The sequence below is a fragment of the Leucoraja erinacea genome, chromosome 5 (genome assembly GCF_028641065.1).
Source record: "Leucoraja erinacea ecotype New England chromosome 5, Leri_hhj_1, whole genome shotgun sequence".
NCBI lineage: Eukaryota > Metazoa > Chordata > Chondrichthyes > Rajiformes > Rajidae > Leucoraja > Leucoraja erinaceus.
In genome coordinates this window covers 74,680,704-74,700,868 of record NC_073381.1, presented here as the reverse complement: position 1 = coordinate 74,700,868, position 20,165 = coordinate 74,680,704, and the positions used below count along the sequence as shown (strand labels likewise).

General features: G+C 42.6%; 1 protein-coding gene across 1 annotated transcript in view; it reads right to left on the bottom strand.

Annotated features, from left to right (window-relative positions):
• Positions 1-20,165, bottom strand: part of LOC129697414 (mitogen-activated protein kinase kinase kinase 5-like) — a 160,371-nt gene that overhangs the window by 14,148 nt on the left and 126,058 nt on the right. Inside the window, 4 exon segments of the mRNA XM_055635926.1 lie at positions 1,180-1,292; positions 4,502-4,760; positions 6,655-6,760; positions 8,568-8,753. Coding sequence (XP_055491901.1) covers positions 1,180-1,292; positions 4,502-4,760; positions 6,655-6,760; positions 8,568-8,753 — 664 coding nt within the window.

Here is a 20,165-nt window from a genome sequence, read left to right as displayed (position 1 = left end):
GATCCATTTACAGTGTATAGATACATGATAAAGGAATAATGTTTAGTGCAGTATAGCGAGCAAAGCCCGATCAAGGATAGTCCGAGGGTCATCAACGAGGTAGATAGTAGTTCAGCACTGCTATATGTTTGGGGTATGATGTCAGTTGCCTGATAACAGCTGGGAAGAAACTCCCTGAATCTGGTGGTGTGCATTTTCACACTTTTATACCTTTTGGCATATGGGAGAGGGGTAAAGAGAGAGTGGCCAGAATGTGACTCACCCTTGATTATGCTGCTGGCCTTTCCAAGGCCGTGTGAGGTAAAAATTGAGTCGAGGTTGGTTTGTGTGATGGTCTGGGCTGCGTCCATAATTCGCTGCAATTTCTTGCGGTCTTGGATGGAGCTGTTCCCAAACCAAGCTGTAATGCATCTTGATAAAATGCGTTCTACGTTGCATCTGTAGTAGGGGACATGCCAAATTTCCTAAGCCTTCTAAGGAAGTAGAGCCAATGGTGTGCTTTCAATATTCAGCTAGTTGGTTCACGTAGAAAGGGAATGAGGAAATTCACAGTTTTTCCATTCTATTCTTGATGGTCACACATCACCTACTATGTGGAAATAGGAGAGGATTGTGTCTCCCCCCACCACCCCCAAATCCCATTGTAACTGGGAAGGCTAACTAAGAACTGACACAATTAATGTATTTGCATTCCGACTGCCCTCTGTCAATATACAGAGTGCAGCCAGAGCTACTCAGTGCAATATGACCATTTAGATAATATGGTTTGAGCAATGGGTGCATATTTAGTCAAATAGTGAGGCATTGAGAATTGATTAGGTGCCACTATAGAGAAGTAATTTTCAGCTATTGTGACACATTCTCCTGGTTCCACATCAAACTTAAATTCTGCTTCCTTCTTTGTGTTGATTAGAGAAAGCAGTTGATGAATCCCAAGTGGACCAGACATGTTGCATTCAGGAAACCTGGCTTGGCATCTACTATTAATGAGAGAGGAATTCTAAACCTGACTTTGGTCTCCTCAGCTACATCACTTTGGAGCCAAACAAATTTCATTTACCCTTTTTGTAACCAAATAGAAACCAACAATCAAAAAGGAGAGGCATAGAAATGATATACATACAAAGAACATGTAATAAAATAATGTTTTTATTGAAGATCATTTTACTCAAAGGTTACCTATTGGTTGTGACTTCAATTTGAGCAAATTAATTTCCTGCTCCTTGTCTTCAATGGCTTGATGAAGAAGAATCTGATAGTCCTTCTCTTTCTGAATGAGCTCTTCTAAAAGTCTATTTAAATGAATGTAAAAACATTAGCAATTCTTTATAAAATGCAGTTCCAATGGACCACAATTTGAAATCCCATGTTTAACTCATGCTTTCCACTGGTTTGCAGATTACATTTCAATGTTTTAAAAGCCACATATGCAATAAATACAAATTTTATCCTGGTGCAGATCAATTTTGTTAAAGGGAACTGAAGTTATTCTTTTTGTGAAAAAGAGGATGGTGGATATATATGGAATAAGTTGCCAGAGGAAGTAGTTGAGGCAGGTATACGAACCTACCTGATCTCCCGGTTGCTAAACACTTTAATTATCCTTCCCATAACCGCACTGATTTTTTTCTGTCCTAGGTCTCCTCCACTGTCAGAGTGAGGCTAAACGCAAATTGGAGGAACCTCATATTTGGCGTGAGCAGCTAACAGCCCAGTGGAATGAATATTGATTTCTCTAACTTTAGGTAGCCCCGGCATTCCCACTCTCTCTATCCCTCTCCCACCCAGTCGCACTAGCTTCTCGTTTTCACCTAACAAAAAGCTAACAATGGCCCGTTTCCTTTATCATCGTTACTTTTTTGCATATTGTTTATTCATTGTTCTTTATCTCTCTACATCATTGTCTATATCTCTCATTTCCCTTATCGCCAACCAGTCTGAAGAAGGGTCTTGACCCGAAACGTCACCCATGTCTATCTTCGATTTAAACAAGTATCTGCAGTTCCTTCCTAGACATTTGGACAGGTACATTGATGGGGGATATGGGCCAAATGCAGGAAAATGGGATAAGCTTAGATGGGACAGTTGAGCTGAAAAATCCTGTTTCCATGCTGTATGATTCAACGACTCTATGATCTATTATCCACTGCAGGAGTGCATATTTGGGATAAACCATGTAGTGAGCACACACTTTTAAATCTATCCTTATAACTATAAAAACTGTGTGTGTGTGTGTGTGTGTGTGTGTGTGTGTGTGTGTGTGTGTGTGTGTGTGTGTGTGTGTGTGTGTGTGTGTGTGTGTGTGTGTGTGTGTGTGTGTGTGTGTGTGTGTGTGTGTGTGTGTGTGTGTTCTCAATCACATCTTCTTGAGAAAATGACGCTCTAGCCATTAATTTTTTACATATTCTGGTAGAGATTTATCCCGTTGTCAAAAATTGCCTTATATGAAAAATGAATGTACCTTTTCTCGAATTATTAATCAAAATGTTCAAAAATCGGAAGAGACTTGGAAAATAACTGTTTTTTCCCTGTGACAGCTGTGACATCACAATGGGATTGTAGCCCTGCTCGCAACATTGTTGCTATCCAAGTACACCGAGTCCTGCTAGCCCTAGCAAGTGCAAATGCCTTTTTTTTTTGAAGTCACAGTATACTGAGTTCTGCTAGCTAGCAAGTGCAAATGCATTTTTTTTAAAGTTTAAATATGAGGCAGGGTGCATAAGGTGAAATGAGCAGCCCCAACGCAGTTGTCGGCTATGGGTGAGTGGTGGAATATTGCGTTGGGGAACGGGTTGCGTTGGGGGACCAGGCCTCCCATGGGGGCTATGGGTGAGTGGTGGAATATTACGATGGGGAACGGGTTGCGTTGGGGACCAGGGCTCCCATGTGACAGGGATCCAACGGGTCCCACTTGGTCTAGTAGATACTTATAAAACTCTCATCTTGTCCTCTTCCGGTTTGTGTTATTTTTAAATTTGTGCAAAAACGGTACCCGATAGCACTATAATTTTTCGCCACCTTATTTGCCATTCTCCTCTGCTGCAAATGCAACAAGTTTTGTTCCGATCAGTGGAATAGTACAAAAGTTACGAAGGTTTAAAAACCGTAAAATCCGCCCCGTCCAGCACCCGCTGTCAATCACCAGCGACGAGGAGAATATAGCTGAAGGAGCGGAATAAGCAGAGAGTGTTGAGCGAATGCGGGGAGTGAGCAGCGTGCGGGCTGCTTCTGCAGAGACCAGCATGACGAGTTGGGAGCAGCTGAGTGGAACTGGGAGCCAGTGAGTGAAGCTGGAGCCGGACCGGGACCCGCTGAGTGAGGCCGAAAGCTGAAGGTGTGGGGCGAGCAGAGTGCGAGCTGCGACTGCGACGACCACCCCTCCCCACACCCCCCCCTTCCCGTCAAGTCCAAAACGACTTATCTGAAAATTTCATGCTTTATTTCTCGACATTACTGAAAATGTTTAAAAATATTTTGAATTTATATGGTTTTTACTGTTAAAATCATTCCTCACAGCTTCCAACACACTTCGATACAGAGTTGCAAGACAGGAACACTCTGAACTTTTCAGCTCTATGGCATCTCACAGCAAGTGCACCCGACATTTGCAACAATGTTGCTATCATAGTTCCTGGCAGGACAGGAGGGGAAGGGTCAATTGGGGAGGTGCTATAGGGATTTTTTTTCAACTCTAGGGGAGGCTATGATCTTTGCTGAGGAGTTCTCAAATCTTACCTTCGGCAACGGGTTGAGTTGGAGGACCACGCCTCCCGTGGGGGCTACGGGTACGGCTAGGGTGCGTTGGGGGCACAGACCCAACGGGTCTGCACTTGGTCTAGTATATTATTAAAACTCTCATCTTGTTTGTTTGGATGTCTGCGTGTGAGTGAGTGAGTGAATGAGATCCTGAAATTACGCCAAACAGTACCCAATAGCGCTACAATTTTTGCACCACCTTACTCACAATTGTCTTGTGGTGTGTTTTTTTAATCAAGTTTCTTTCAGATTGATGTTATATTTTACAAGTTATTCACATTTTTAACTTTACAAAATCCCACTGAGAAAAATTCCTTCCATCTGCACTGGCAGTTACAGCTATGACGTCACAATGGGGTTGTAGCCCTGCCCGCTACAATGTTGCAATCCCAGGAGACTGAGCCCTGGCGGCCCTAGCAGGAACAATTGCATTTTTTTTTAAAGTTTAAAATAAAGGGAAATGCGCCATCCCTGCACAGTTGGGGGCTATGTGTGAGTGGTCGAATATTGCGTTAGGGGAACCGGTTGCTTTGGGGAACCAGGCCTCCCTTGTGACAGGACCCAATGGGCCCCACGGTCTTATAAACAGTTAAAAGTCACTGTACGGAAACGGTAACTCTGCTCTCGCCAAAGATGCTGTCTGATGCATTGAATATTTCCAACAATTTCTGTTTCATGTGTGCAAATACAACAGATACAATTTAAATCAACTGCTTATTAAAACATTTGAAGTCAATTTTTTTACCTGCTGGTTTCCAATTTAAGTCTTCCCAATTGCACAGTCAAAGATCTGTGTAGATACTGAGAATCATGCGACATTGTTGAACTCAGGGTGCTCACACCTGAAGTTGGTATTCTGTCCTCGTTAACAGCAATTGGCTGCTGGATTTCACAGCGGGCCGGTTCATTGTGAATATCATCATCATCATCATCATCCTCAACATCGGCTTCATCTTGGTCTGCTGCATCACTCCCAGAGGCAAGGCTGAAATGTGGTCTCAGTTCTGTGTGAGGTATTAAAAAAACATACGTCACCTGATAATCTTTGTCTGACAAATGACAGGCTGAAATATATATTTAAAAATCAACAAGTTGTGCTTCTGATCTGCTCAGTTCCAATCAAAATTAGATTAAATTATAGCTCCTTTATGCAAGACAAAATTAAAATGTAGTAATGTGTGTGTGTGTGTGTGTGTGTGTGTGTGTATGAATATAGATATAGATATTCATCTGCAGGAAAGAACTGTCTGAAGAAGGGTCTCGACCAGAAATGCCACCCATTCCTTCTCTCCAGTGATGCTGCCTGTCCCGATGAGTTACTCCAGCATTTTGTGTCTACCAGATATTCATCTATATTGATATACAATATCAATTGCACATTTGATGTATATATGAATTGAATCATTCATATTCACGCATATATTCATTATATGCATATCATAAGTATGCATATGGTATATGTTCATACAGGATGGAAACAGGCCCTTCTGCCCAACTTGCCCATCCCGACCAAAATGCCCCATCTACACTAGTCCCACCTGTCTGCATTTAGCCATATCCCTCTAAATCTTTCCTATCCATGTACCTGTCCAAATGTTTTTTAAATGTTGTTTTAGTACCTGCCTCAAATACCCCCCCTGTTAGTTTGTTCCATATACCCACCAAAGTTGTGAAAAAGTTGTCCTTCACGTTCCTATTAAATCTTTCCCCTCTTACCTTAAAATTATGTCCTCTGGATCTTGATCACCAACTCTTGGTAAAAGGCTCTGTGCACCCACCCTATCTTTTCCCCTCATTACCTTATACACCTCTCTGAGATCATCCCTCATCCTCCTGCGCTACAAAGAATAATGTCCGAGCCTGCCTAACATTTCCCTATAACTCAGGCCCACAGGTCCTGGCAACATCACTGTCAATCTTCTCTGCACTCTCTCTCCAGTTTAATGAAATTGATCAATGTTTTAAAGTTATGAACATTGGGAAAATGACTGGAGAATTTCTAGCAAGAACAATTGCAAATGCTTTTGATTAAACCCATTTTAATATTCAATTTAAACTTCAATGTTAGGAGATTTCATCTGCATGAGTGTTTCGGTGGCCCACTTTTGCAGCCAGAGACATTTGATTAGTAAGAGTGGCAGGGGTTATGGGGCAAAGGCAGAAAAATGGGGTTGAGAGGGAACGATAGATCAGCCATGATTGAATGGCGAAGTAGACGTGATGGGCCGAATGGCCTAATTCTGCTCCTAGAACTTATGAACGTATATTAGCATTTTGATGGTGATGATGATGTCCACAATTTGATCTCCATAAGGCCATGTTTGCACTGTTCCAAAATTTAAAAGGATAGTATCAGAACTCAGTGGCGGCAATTATCAAGGAAAACATAAATGAACAGCAGAAATCTGGGAATCTCTTCCTTTTTGGATCTCCTCTCCCCATGAGAAGAGCACATATTTAAGCATTCCATAATGGCCAACATGTTGTGCCATTGTAACTAAAAAAAGGTTGCTTTCATAATATGAATGGATGATATCAGTGGTGTGAAATGGATAACTTCAGGAAATCGGGGTCATATTACAAGTATCATCTGAAATCGGACACTTTTACATCTGAGTTGAAGAGTTTGAAACAATGCTTCTGCTGTGCAATCCATTTAAACATTACTAAATAACCTTTTAAGTATTAATACAATTCATATTTCCGCTAAATCAATTAATCCATACAATGAGGCAACTTTTAAAAAAATGACACAAAGATCATTATGGATTGTTTGTGACAGCAGCTGGTGATGGTGGAAATACCAATTAGCTTAATTCATAGGGGTAGATTTACGAAAACTTGAAAGAGAACGATTCTTAAATAGCCCAGACACCTGCTGGGACTGTAATGACTCACCAGGTACAAGAATAGTAATAGCTGTCTGCACAGCTTTGCGAATTATGTTATCCAAAGCAAACATCCAGTGAGGCTTAATATTGTGTGTTCTCAGGACCTTATTTACCTTGTATCACAGAATAAAAGAAAACAAGCTTGTTAATGTCTGCTCTAAATCCTTTTGATCACAACAAGATGACCATTAAAAAAAACTGAACCTATAAAGCAGCAAATAGAAAAACCTAAAATTTGCTTCATTTATTCTTTTGGTGGGAATCTCAACATTACTGGAATGGCCAGCATTTTTGCCTATCCTGAAGTGCCCCTCGAACTGAATGGAATGCAAGGCCATTTCAGTGGGCGTTTTTGAGTCAACTACATTTGTGGATCTGGATGTAGTTCGGCCCCAATGTTAATGCTGGTGCTATCCTGTGGCAATTTTGCATCATTTGCTTCAGACTGAGGAAATACAATGAAAACCTTAGATAGTGAAAACATAGAACTTTCTCAGCTGATGGTCAATGTTGAAGATTTGTTTAGTTCCCAATCGTTTGACATGCAACGTGTATATTTGTTATCAAATGAAGGAGGACAAATTCTAGAAATTCAATAATGGAAATACAACAAATAATTTCAATATGCTACATTTGGAAGCTTTGAACGAAAATACAGAAATTGAATTTAAATGATAAAGAAAAAATTTCATAGAAGTGACTGATGACGTTGTTTGAAAATGTAACATATTCACGTTAGTTTTTTTCCCCCTTGATGTGAATGGATGTGTGACCCCATTATCACCCATTAACTATCAAGAAAAGTCAAGTGCATCTGAAGGAATAATCTATAACAATAATCTAAATTCATATTTAATAACAAATAATAGTTTTTGCCCAAATGTTCTTATTATGAATGTTATTTCTGTTATTCCGAGGAAGTAGAACACTGAATGTTTCAGACATGTAGGCAACACAATTACGACGCTGAAGCTTGGAAATGTATTTCTGTCAGATCACTCAATTAGGTCCTTTATCCAGAATAAATGAAAATCAAAATCTGCAGATGGTGGAAATCTGAAACAAAATTAGAATATAGTTTCTCTGTCCATTTCTGTATTACCCAGAACTCCAGAATTATTTGGCCAATCCAGAACATTGTCATGGATTGGCCAAGTAATATGACATTATGCAGAATTATGCCGAGTCAATGCACAAAACAAAGATTGTTAAGGTTTGGACACGCTAGAGGCAGGAAACATGTTCCCGATGTTGGAGGAATCCAGAACCAGGGGCCACAGTTTAAGAATATTAAGCCATTTAGAACAGAGACGAAGAAACACTTTTTCTCACAGAGTGGTGAGTCTGTGGAATTCTCTGCCTCAGAGGGCGGTGGAGGCAGGTTCTCTGGATGCTTTCAAGAGAGAGCTTGATAGGGCTCTTAAAAATAGCAGAGTCAAGGAATATGGGGAGAAGGCAGGAACGGGGTACTGATTGTGGATGATCAGCCATGATCACATTGAATGGCGGTGCTGGCTTGAAGGGCCAAATGTCCTACTCCTGCACCTAATGTCTATTGCAGTCTAATACTTCACTGAGTGTGGTGTTCCTTGCACAGGCAAGCAGCAAGTCACATACTAATAAGTTGCATGGATTTAACAGGAATATTACTATACCCCACTTTAAAAACTGCATAAACCTTGATTTCATCTAACTATATACTTGATCATTATCATGGAAACGCATGCTCAATAATACCATCACAGGATCATTCATTTATATGACCAGCCGTTCTGGGACCTTGGTGCACTTGGCAGAATTCTGTAAACCCATGCCAACAACTAATCAGGCTGAGGCAGATCAAAATCATTTCATAACCAGCAGACATGTAGACATTTTCTAGAAGCAATTTCACATTAAAATAGATAAATTTCAACTTACAGCTTCTTGGAAACCAAACAGCACCACCTGAATTTGGTTGATTGCCTGGTTGTCAAAGTCCAACTCCAACTTCAGCCTAGAAAGGGTGGCTGAGATGATTTTGCGATCAGTTGATCTCACAAATTCCCTTAAACTAACAACAAGGGTACCGATATGTTCAGATTTCAGTTTTGGTTCTTCAGAACCCTACAAATGAAGAAAACATGTATTGATTAGCTTTCTAAACTGAACAAGTGAATCTTGAGGCAGATTCATAGAGGCAGATTTTCCTGTTCCACTACTCCTGGGTGGACTATTCACATAAAAAATGCTTGGGGGATATTGCATGCCCTTGGTGATGGCTATTCTCATTTCCTATGGATTAATCGATGGACAATCGATTGGTTTGGTGGGTAGAGGAATGGTTGATGGAATTTAATACAGAGAAGTGTGAGGTGTTGCATTTTGGGACGTCGAACAAGGGCAGGACCTACACAGTAAATGGTAGGCCTCTTGGTCGTGTTGTAGAGCAGAGGGATCTAGGAGCACAGGTGCATGGTTCCTTGAAGGTCGAGTCGCAGGTAGATAAGGTGGTCAAAAAGGCTTTTTGCACTTTGGCCTTCATCAGTCAGAGTATTGAGTATAGAAGTTGGGAGGTCATGTTGCACTTGTATAAGCTACATTGGTGAGACCGCATTTAGAATATTGTGTTCAGTTCTGGGCACCATGTTATAGGAAATATATTGTCAAGCTTGAAAAGGTTCAGAAAAGATTTACAAGGATGTTGCCAGGTCTAGAGGATGTGAGGTATAGGGAGAGGTTGAATCGGCTGGGTCTTTATTCCATGGAGTGCAGGAGAATGAGGGGAGATCTTATAGAGGTATACAAAATCATGAGAGGAATAGATCGGGTAGATGCACAGAGTCTTTTGCCCAGAGTAGGGGAATGGAGGACCAGAGGACATAGGTTCAAGGTGAAGGGGAAAAGATTTAATAGGAATCCAATGGGTTACCTTTTCCACACAAAGGGTGGTGGGTGTATGGAATAAGCTGCCAGAGGAGGTAGTTGAGGCTGGAACTATCGCTTCAGTTAAGAAACAGTTAGACAGGTACCTGTACATGGATAGGACAGGTTTGGAGGGATGTGGATCAAGTGTAGGCCAGTGGGACTAGTGTAGCTGGGACATTGTTGTCGGTGTGGGCGAGTTGGGCCAAACATTGTTCACAAATGGATAGCATCAAGATAACGTATCAGACAGCTGAAGCTTGGAACTATGACTGTGTCAACACTCTCTAATTGGGTTTTACTACCGAAAATAAATGAAAATCAAAACCTACAGATGCGGAAAATCTGAAATAAAATCAAAATTAAAGATTGACGGTGGAGATGCAATGGTAAAGATTTACAGACCACATAGATGAACTCCAAAAATTGGTCATGTCTGTCTGGCTCAACCGTGGCTAACGAGGGAAATCAAGGATATTGTTAAATCCAAGGAAAGAGCATATAAATTGGCCAGAGGAAGCAGCAAACCTGAGGACTGGGATTTAGAACTCAACAGAGGAGGACAAAGGGGTCAATTAAGAGGGGGGAAATAAAAAACATGAAAGAAAGCTTGGGAGAAATATAAAAATGGACTCTAAACATTTCTTTAGATATGTAAAAAGGAAAAGATTAGTGAAGACAAATGTAGGTCCCTTACAATCAGAGACAGGTGAATTTATAATAGGAAACAAAGAAATGGCAGAACAGTTAAACGAGTACTTTGGTTCTGTCTTCACTGAGGAAGACACAAATAATCTCCCAGAAATCAGAATCAGAATCAGAAATTATTCGCCAAGTATGTTCTGCAACATACAAGGAAATTCACTGGCCAAGTCAGTCATACAATTAAAAGCACCAGAATACTCAAAAACACATTTTAACATGAACATCCACCACAGTGACCCCTACACATTCCTCACTGTGATGGAAGGCAAAATAAAGTTCGTCTCTTCCCTTAGTTCTTCCTTGGTCGTGGGCCTTGAGCCGCCGTTGACGGGATGGTCTTGACTCCCGTAGCCGGCGGCATTCGGCCCTCCGTGTCGAGGCGATCGGTTCCCGCATCGGGGGGAATGTCAGCTCCCCCGCGGCGGGCGATCGAACCTTGCTTCGGGGCTGGACGAACCTTCTGCGGCGTTGGAGCTCCCGACCAGCTTCACCCTAGACTGCGACCCTTGGTGCTAATTCCGCGGTGGTCGCGATCCCAGGCAAGGGATCCGCTCCGTAAGTCTGCGCCCCGCGGTGGGACTCACGACAGTCCTTGGAGGCTTCCAACTCCATCAAATCGAAGGCCGCAGATCCCGGAGAAGAATGATCACATCTCCGGGAAGGTAGGAACCGTAAAAAAAGTTTCCCCCGATCCCTCCCCCCTCCTCCCACACAAAACAAACCGAGCAACATTAAAATACACTTTCAACAAACGCTAAAATATGTTTAAAAAGATGAAAAAACGAACAGACTGCCGGCAGGGCGGCCATCTCCCCCGGCGCCCCTGGTGGTCTGATACTATGGGACCAAGGATCTAGTGGGAGGGAGGAACTGAAGGGAATTCATATTAGTCAGGAAATGGTCTTTGATAAACTGTTGGGACTGAAGACAGATAAATCCCCAGGGCCTGATGGTCTGCATCCCAGAGTACACCATGATGGTGGTCCTAAAAATCGTGGATGCATTGGTGATCATTTTCCAATGTTCTCTCAACTCTGGATCAGTTCCTGGGGACTGGAGGGTAGCCAATGTAACCCCACTTTTTAAGAAAGGAGGCAGAGAGAAAACGGGAAATTATAGACCAGTTAGCCTTACATTGGTAGTGGGGAAGATGCTTGAGTCTTTTAGAAACATAGAAAATAAGTGCAGGAGTAGGCCATTCGGCCCTTCGAGCCTGCACCGCCATTCAATATGATCATGGCTGATCATCCAACTCAGTATCCTGTACCTGCCTTCTCTCCATACCCCCTGATCCCTTTAGACACAAGGGCCACATCTAACTCCCTCTTAAATACAGCCAACAAACTGGCCTCAACTACCTTCTGTGGCAGAGAATTCCAGAGATTCACCACTCTGTGTGAAAAATGTTTTCCTCATCTCGGTCCTAAACGATTTCCCCCTTATCCTTAAACTGTGACCCCTTGTTCTGGACTTCCCCAACATCGGAAACAATCTTTCTGCATCTAGCCTGTCCAACCCCTTAAGAATTTTGTAAGTTTCTATAAGATCCCCCCTCAATCTTCTAAATTCTAGCGAGTACAAACCGAGTCTATCCAGTCTTTCTTCATATGAAAGTCCTGACATCTCTGGAATCAGTCTGGTGAACCTTCTCTGAACTCCCTCTATGGCAAGAATGTCTTTCCTCAGATTAGGAGACCAAAACTGTACGCAATACTCCAGGTGTGGTCTCACCAAGACCCTGTACAACTGCAGTAGAACTTCCCTGCTCCTATACTCAAATCCTTTTGCTATGAATGCTAACATACCATTCGCCTTCTTCACTGCCTGCTGCACCTGCATGCCTACTTTTAATGACTGGTGTACCATGACACCCAGGTCTTGTTGCATCTCCCCCTTTCCTATTCGACCACCATTCAGATAATTGTCTACTTTCCTGTTTTTGCCACCAAAGTGGATAACCTCACATTTATCCACATTATACTGCATCTGCCATGGATTTGCCCACTCACCCAGCCTATCCAATTCACCTTGCAGCCTCCTAGCATCCTCCTCACAGCTAACACTGCCCCCCAGCTTTGTGTTCCCTGCCAGTTTTCTTTCATAATCTATTTTCCCTTTCCTAATTAAGCCCTTTGTCCTCCTCTGCTGAACTGAATTTCTCCCAGTCCTCTGGTAGGCTGCTTGTTCTGGCTAATTTGTACGCTTCATCTTTTGTTTTGATACTATCCCTGATTTCCCTTGTTATCCACGGATGCACTACCTTCCCTGATTTTTTTTTTTTTGCCAAACTGGGATGAACAATTGTTGTAGTCCATCCATGCAGTCTTTAGATGCCTTTCATTGCATAACCACCGTCAACCCATTAAGAATCAATTGCCAGTCTATCTTGGCCAATTCACGTCTCATACCCTCAAAGCTACCTTTCTTTAAGTTCAGGACCCTTGTTTCTGACTTAACAATGTCACTCTCCATCCTAATGGAGAACTCAACCATATTATGGTCACTCTTGCCCAAGGGGCCACGCACAACAAGACTGCTAACTAACCCTTCCTCATTACTCAATACCCAATCTGGAATAGCCTGCTCTCTCGTTGGTTCCTCTACATGTTGGTTTAGAAACCTATCCCGCATACATTCCAAGAAATCCTCTTCTTCAGCACCCTTGCCAATTTGATTCACCCAATCTATATGTAGATTGAAGTCACCCATTATAACTGTTTTACCTTTGTTGCACGCATTTCTAATTTCCTGTTTGATGCCATCCCCAACTCCACTACTACTGTTAGGTGGCCTGTACACAACTCCCACTAGAGTTTTCTGCCCCTTAGAGTTTCGCAGCTCTACCCATATCGATTCCACATCCTCCAAGCTAATGTCCTTCCTTTCTATTGCGTTAATCTGCTCTCTAACCAGCAACGCTACCCCACCTCCTTTTCCTTTCTGTCTATCCCTCCTGAATATTGAATATCCCTGGATGTTCAGCTCCCAGCCTTGGTCACCCTGGAGCCATGTCTCCATGATCCCAACTATATCATAGTCATTAATAGCTATCTGCACATTCAACTCATCCACTTTATTACGAATGCTCCTTGCATTGAGACACAAAGCCTTCAGGCTTGTTTTTACAACACTCTTACCCCTTATACTATTATGTTGAAAAGTGGCCCTTTTTGATTTTTGCCCTGGATTTGTCTGCCTGCCACATTTCACCTTGCTACCTATTGCTTCTACCCTCATTTTACACCCCTCTGTCTCTACGCTCACACATTTAAGAAACCCTTTCCCTTTAACTCCATCCTCAACTATCCCATTCGACACCCCACCCCACTTATTCAGTTTAAAACCACCCGTGTAGCAGTGGCAAACCTGCCTGCCAGAATGCTGGTTCCCCACCTGTTAAGATGCAATCCGTCCCTTTTGTACAGTTCCCCCTTACCCCAAAACAGATCCCAGTGATCTAAGAATCTAAATCCCTGCCCCGTGCACCAGTTCCTCAGCCACACGTTCAGGTCCCGTATCTCCCTGTTCCTGCTCTCGCCAGCACGGGGAACTGGAAGCAAACCGGAGATAACAACCCTGGAGGTCCTGCTTTTCAGCATTTTTCCGAGCTCTCTTCTTTCCCTTTCTTTCCGACATCGTTTGTGCCGACATGCACTACCACTTCCGGCTGTTCACCTTCGCCCTTGAGGATTTTCTGCACTCTGTCCGTGTTAAAGATGTTATCGCAGCGCATTTGGAAAGCAGTGACAGGATCGGTTAAAGTCAGCATGGATTTATGAAGGGGAGATCATACTTGACTAATCTTCTGGAATTTTTTGAGAATGTAGCAAGTAGAATGGATAAGGGCGAGCCAGTGGATGTGCTGTATCTGGACTTTCAAAAAGCCTTTGACAAGGTTCCACACAAGAGATGTGTGTACAAAATTAGAGCACATGGTATAGGGGGTAGGGTATGGATAGAGAACTGGTTGGCAGACAGGAAGCAAACAGTAGGAATTTACGGGTCATTTTCAGAATGGTAAGCAGTGACTAGTCAGTTGCCGCAAGGCTCGGTGCTGGGACCCCAGTTATTTATAATATACATTAATGATTTAGACGAGGGAATTAAATGTGACACTTCCAAGTTTGTGGATGACACAAAGCTGGTTGGCAGTGTGAGCTGCGATGAGGATGTTATGATGCTGCAGGGTGACTTGGATAGGTTGGGTGAGTGGGCAGACGCATGGCAGATGCAGTATAATGTGGATAAATGTGAGGTTATCCACTTTCGTGGCAAGAACAGGTAGGCAGATTATCTGAATGGTGTCAGATTAGGAAAAGGGGAGGTGCAATGAGACCTGGGTGTGCTGTACATCAGTCACTGAAAGTAAACATGCAGGTACAGCAGGCAGTGAAGAAAGCTAATGGCATGTTGGTCTTCATTGCAAGAGGATTTGAGTTTAAGCACAAGGAGGTCCTACTGCAGTTGTACAGGGTCCTGGTGAGAGCACATCTGGAGTATTGTGTACAATTTTGGTCACCTAATTTTGAGGAAGGACATTATTGTTATTGAGGGAGTGCAGCGTCGGTTCACCAGGTTAATTTCCGAAATGGCGGGACTGACATATGTTGAAAGAATGGGTCGACTGGTCTTGTATTCACTGGAATTTAGGATGAGGGAGCCTAGATGCAGGAAAAATGTTCCCGATGTTGGGGACCCCAGAACCAGGGGTCACAGTTTAAGAGTAAGGGGAAGGCCAATTAGGACTGAGATGAGGAAAAACTTCTTCACCCATAAAGTTATGAATCTGGAATTCTCTGCCACAGAAGGCAGTGCATGCCAATTCACTGGATGTTTTCAAGAGAGTTAGATTTAGCTCTTTGGGCTAAAAGAATTGTAGATTGGCTATTGCATGATAGCCAATCATAGTGCTTGTTAGTAGTAGCCCCGCCTAGTACGTGTTTTATAATAGTAAGAAACTAGTTGTAGATGTCGCAGCTCGGAGCTGAAATGTACTGTAGATCCTATGCTGTATGTGCCTTAATCAAAATGTGTTGTATCTTAACGTGTGGTTGAGTCACATAGTTACATGGTGTCAGAACGTGACTCGGTCCTACTCCGCTAAGTTTATCGGGTTTTATTTTCTTTAATTATTTTGTGCCTCAGTTATCTACGTTATGGCTAATTCTTGTCACCACCCGAGCCCTCTGATCTATGACTCAGACATTGCTGAATGATGGCGTCTTTTCAAGCGCGACGTCCCTCATTATAATCGCATCGTTCATTCTTCAGACACATTACAATGCTTTTTAGCAATGATCTTAATTAATTTAAATATCTGTTTGCCACATACAGTACCTTTGGGACTACATATCCCTTGGTCTTACTAACCTATACTTAAACATCATAAGCTTGGGTACATGGTGTATCTCCTTGAATGGTGATGGTGGTGGGTTTAATGTTATGACGAAGGTATGGCGGTTATGGACTCAAGATTTGTAATTCATGTGGACAAATATAATTTTTGCGCTTGTGCGGATTTTTCATTGGTATCCTTTGGAAACTCATAAACATGACGCTGTGTTTTCATTTATCAAGCATTTTGCAAAGCACAAAACAAATGTACTCAAGGTTGAAGACATTTATTACAAGGCACATCTAGGATTAGAAAAATATTTTGCAGGGTATTTTATTTGTAGATTTTCTAGCAGGAGCATATAGCCAACTATTAAATTATGTTAAGATACTGGAAGGTAAAGTTTATGTTGTGCTCCTGGGTTCTACTAATTGCAGCCACCATTTGCACTGAGAATGTGTTAAGGGCCTGTCCCACCAGCATGCGATTGCATGCGTCTAGCGCGACCAAACGGAAGTGGAGTTCATGCTAAGTTCGCGCTAAGTACGCGCAAAGGTCGCACAAAGTTCGCACTTGATGTAATTTACGTCAAACTCACCAATCAGCTGGGCAGGAGGCGGGCGACTGAATTTGGATGTCGCACGGCATCGGGCGGTGACGTCATCGCGCAACAGCATGCCGGGCGGTGACATCATCAAGCAAGGCGTACTCCGTCAAGACGCTGCGTACGACGTCAAGACGCTGCGTATGACGTCAAGACGTTGCGTACGCCCATCGAGGCGCTGCGTACGGCCTCAATGCAGCTGCGAGCCAACAGGCCGTTGTCGCATGGGATTTTCGGACAGTGCAAGATTTTCGGAGCCCCGCGCAATGTCAGGACCAGCCCCGCACTACTCCTTATGTCTCCGCCGATCAAAGTGGGACCGACCCCGCGAGGTCACACGCCTCAAGCGACCACTAAAGGGCATGTTGGTGGGACAGGCCCTTTAAGCTCTCAATGATGCCAGTGACAGTTAATCTATATTGACCCCCATAGCACTTTGTGAATAAAGTGCAAGAGATGTTGTTAGTGTTGGGGTCCAATGAAGCACCTTAATATGTAAGCCACAGCAAGTGACTTTCAGCCTAAACACATTTACCAGCATTCTTCAAGTACATGTTTGATCTTGTTAATAACAGAATTTCTATGGATAGAATATATCTTGTACAGACATATGGAGGGAACTTGGCTGCAGATAGCACAAGCCATACAACAAATATATCAGGAAACGTATGAGAGCAAACATAACATCAAAGTAATACCACAGTGGGTTCAAAGCTTTTGATTGTTGTTGGGAAAAAGACCTGGGTGAAAAATATATCCAAAGCAAGCGTTGTCTGCGGAGGGCGCTCAGCATCGCCAAGGACTGCTCTCGCCCCAACCATGGACTGTTTACCCTCCTACCATCCGGGAGGCGCTACAGGTCTCTCCGTTGCCGAACCAGCAGGTCGAGGAACAGCTTCTTCCCGGCGGCTGTCACTCTACTGAACAACGTACCTCGGTGACTGCCAATCACCACCCCCCCCCCGGACACTTATTATTATTTATCCAAATCATTTGCTATGTCGCTCTTCCAGGGAGATGCTAAATGCATTTCGTTGTCTCTGTACTGTACACTGACAATGACAATTAAAATTGAATCTGAATCTGAATCTGATATATGAATATGTTGAGATTTCTCATCAGTAAGGCAAAGCAACAGCAAATGTTCCTCTTGAGGATCGGTAGCAAAACGGGAAAGGCTCAAGGTATAGAAACAAAAAACCTGCAGATGATTAGTACACAAAAGGACACAAAGTGCTGGAGTAACTCATCGGGTCAGGCAGCATCTATGTAGAACATGGGTAGTTGACGTTCCGGGTCAAGACCCTTCTTCAGACTGATCACGTTGGGCTAATTAATTTATTGAACAGTGGATTGGGCTTGATGGGTTTTATAGCGTATTCCTGCTTTTATTTTTTTTCTCATTATTAAGTTTCAATTAAATATTCGGATGTATTGAAAAATATTGTCCTTAAGATAAGATCTCAGTTAGGTTTCATCCAGATTACCAAGTACACTTTGATCGTTTCACTCTTTGAATTATATTGACATTCTTGGAAAAGGTTCCGAGAAGAGCTGGCGGCTCAATGTCCGTAAGAAGCTTTACAAGCTCGGAGAAACGGGCTTTTTCATTTTAGAAATATTTGACAGAGGATATTCGCTTGAGTTTTTTATATGATAATGATGGATTGGACAATGTTTTGTAGATTATCTTGAGATGTTGTTTGGAAAGAACTAAAGAAAAGAGCAAGGGTGTGGCCAGACATTCAAAATATGTGAGCATTGAAGAAGAATGGAGATCATTTACTTTATTTCTACAAAAATTATTATTTCCCTCAAGCACTGAAAATGAATTTTCTGGAATGGAGATGATCAGGTTCCTAGCTATGTCTGATGATACATTTTACAGAATATTGGTAGAGCATAGGTATTTTTTCTTACTGCCACTGCTCTCCTGGAAATTGTTCTAAATGTACTTGCTTTATAAAAGTATTTCCTGGATTTATTTTCCTCCTGAAACAGCAAAGTGTTTTGGTTGGTTTTATCTCTCCCGGGAGATTAAGTCATAGTGTCATATAGTACAGAAACAGGCTCTTGGGCTGAACTTGTCCATGCAGACCATGATATCCCATCCTAGCTAGTGCCTTTTGCCATGTTTGTCCCAAATCCCTCTAAACCTTTCCTATCTATGTATCTGTCCAAATGTCTTTTAACTTTGTTTTTAAAACTGCCTCAGCTACTTCCACTGGCATATCGATCCTTACACCCAGTTGCTCCTCAGGTTCTATAAAAAAACTCACCTCAGATTCCTATTAAATCTTTCCCCTCTCACCTTAAACTTATGCCCTCTAGTTCTTGATTCCACTATCCTGGGGAAGAGACTCTGTATTCATCTTATCTATTCCTCGCATGATATTTTCCACCTTTAGAAGAACACCCTTCAGCCTCCTGCGCTCCTACTGAATAAAGTCTTAGCCTGCCCAACCTCTCCCCACAGTTCAGGTCCATGAGTCCTGACAACATTCTCGTAGATCTTCTCTGCACCCTTCCCAGCTTAATGGCATCTTTCCTCCAGCATGGTGACCAAACTGAACACAATAGTCTGTGTAGCCTTGCCAATGTCTTGTTCAACTGTAACATAATGTTCCAACTTCTATACTCAATACCCTGACAGATGAAGGCCAAGGTGCCAACATTATTCTTCATCACCCTATGTACCTACAATGCACTTTCAGGGAACTATGTACTTCTAATCCTGGGTCTGTCTCTCTGCTTTGTAGCACTCTCCAGAGCTCTACCATTCACTGCGAAGTTCCTGCTGTGGTTCCACTTCCCAAAATTCAACAGCTCAGTTATGCAAATTAAACTCAATTTGCCATTCCTCGGCCCTGAGACACATCACCAGTCACAGGCCTCCAGACCTTCTACCACACTCTTTGTTTCCTTCCCGGAAGCCAATTCTGTATCCAGTTAACTATCTCTCCCAGGATCACAAGCAATTAACCTTTCAGAGAATTTAAGAAGGAACTGCAGATGCTGGAAAATCGAAGGTACACAAAAATGCTGGAGAAACACAGTGGGTGCAGCAGCATCAATGGAACGAAGGAAATAGGCAACGTTTCAGGCCAAAACCCTTCTTTCAGAGAAGCCTGCCATGTGGAGCTTTATCAAAGGCCTTGCTCAAATCCATATAGACTACATCTATCACCCTGACATGGTCAACCCTCTTGGTTACTTCTTTGAAAACTCAAATACATTTGTGAGACATGACATCCCACATACAAAAGCCAACTGACTATACCCAATAAACCCTTCCCTATCCAAATGCAAGTTTGTACATCTCCCTCAGAATCCTCTCCAGTAACTTTCCCAGATGTTAGCCGTACCAATCTATAATTTCTATGTTTTTCTTTGCTGCCCATCTAAAATAGAGGTACAACATTAGCCATCCACCAATCTTCCGCCATGTCTCAGGATTATTTATATATTTCAGCAAGGGCTCCCGCAATTTCTTCCCAAGCTTCCTAGTGTCCTCGATTAGATCTGATCAGACCCTGGAGATCCATTTACATTCACACATCTTAGGACATACAGCACATCCTCGACTGTTACATGGACTGTCCCCTCAAGACATCTCCATTAACTTTATCAAGTTCCCTAGTCTTCACGGTAAAAACAGAGGAGAAATATTTATTGAGGACCTTGCTCGTCTCCTGCAATTCTACACATGGGCAACTACTTTGACTCCTGAGAGGCCCTATTCTCTCTCTAATTATCCTTATTCCCTTATGTACTTATAAGCTTATTTGTCCCCTTTTTAGCCTCCGGATTTCTTTCTAAAGTGTGTTCCTCAATCCGCCAAACTTCTCCAGGAATACATTGCATTCTGAAAGTATTCAGACTTCACTTTTTCCACATTTTGTTACGTTACAGCCTTATTCTAAAATGGATTAAATTATTTTTTTTTCCAGCAATCTACACACAATGCCTC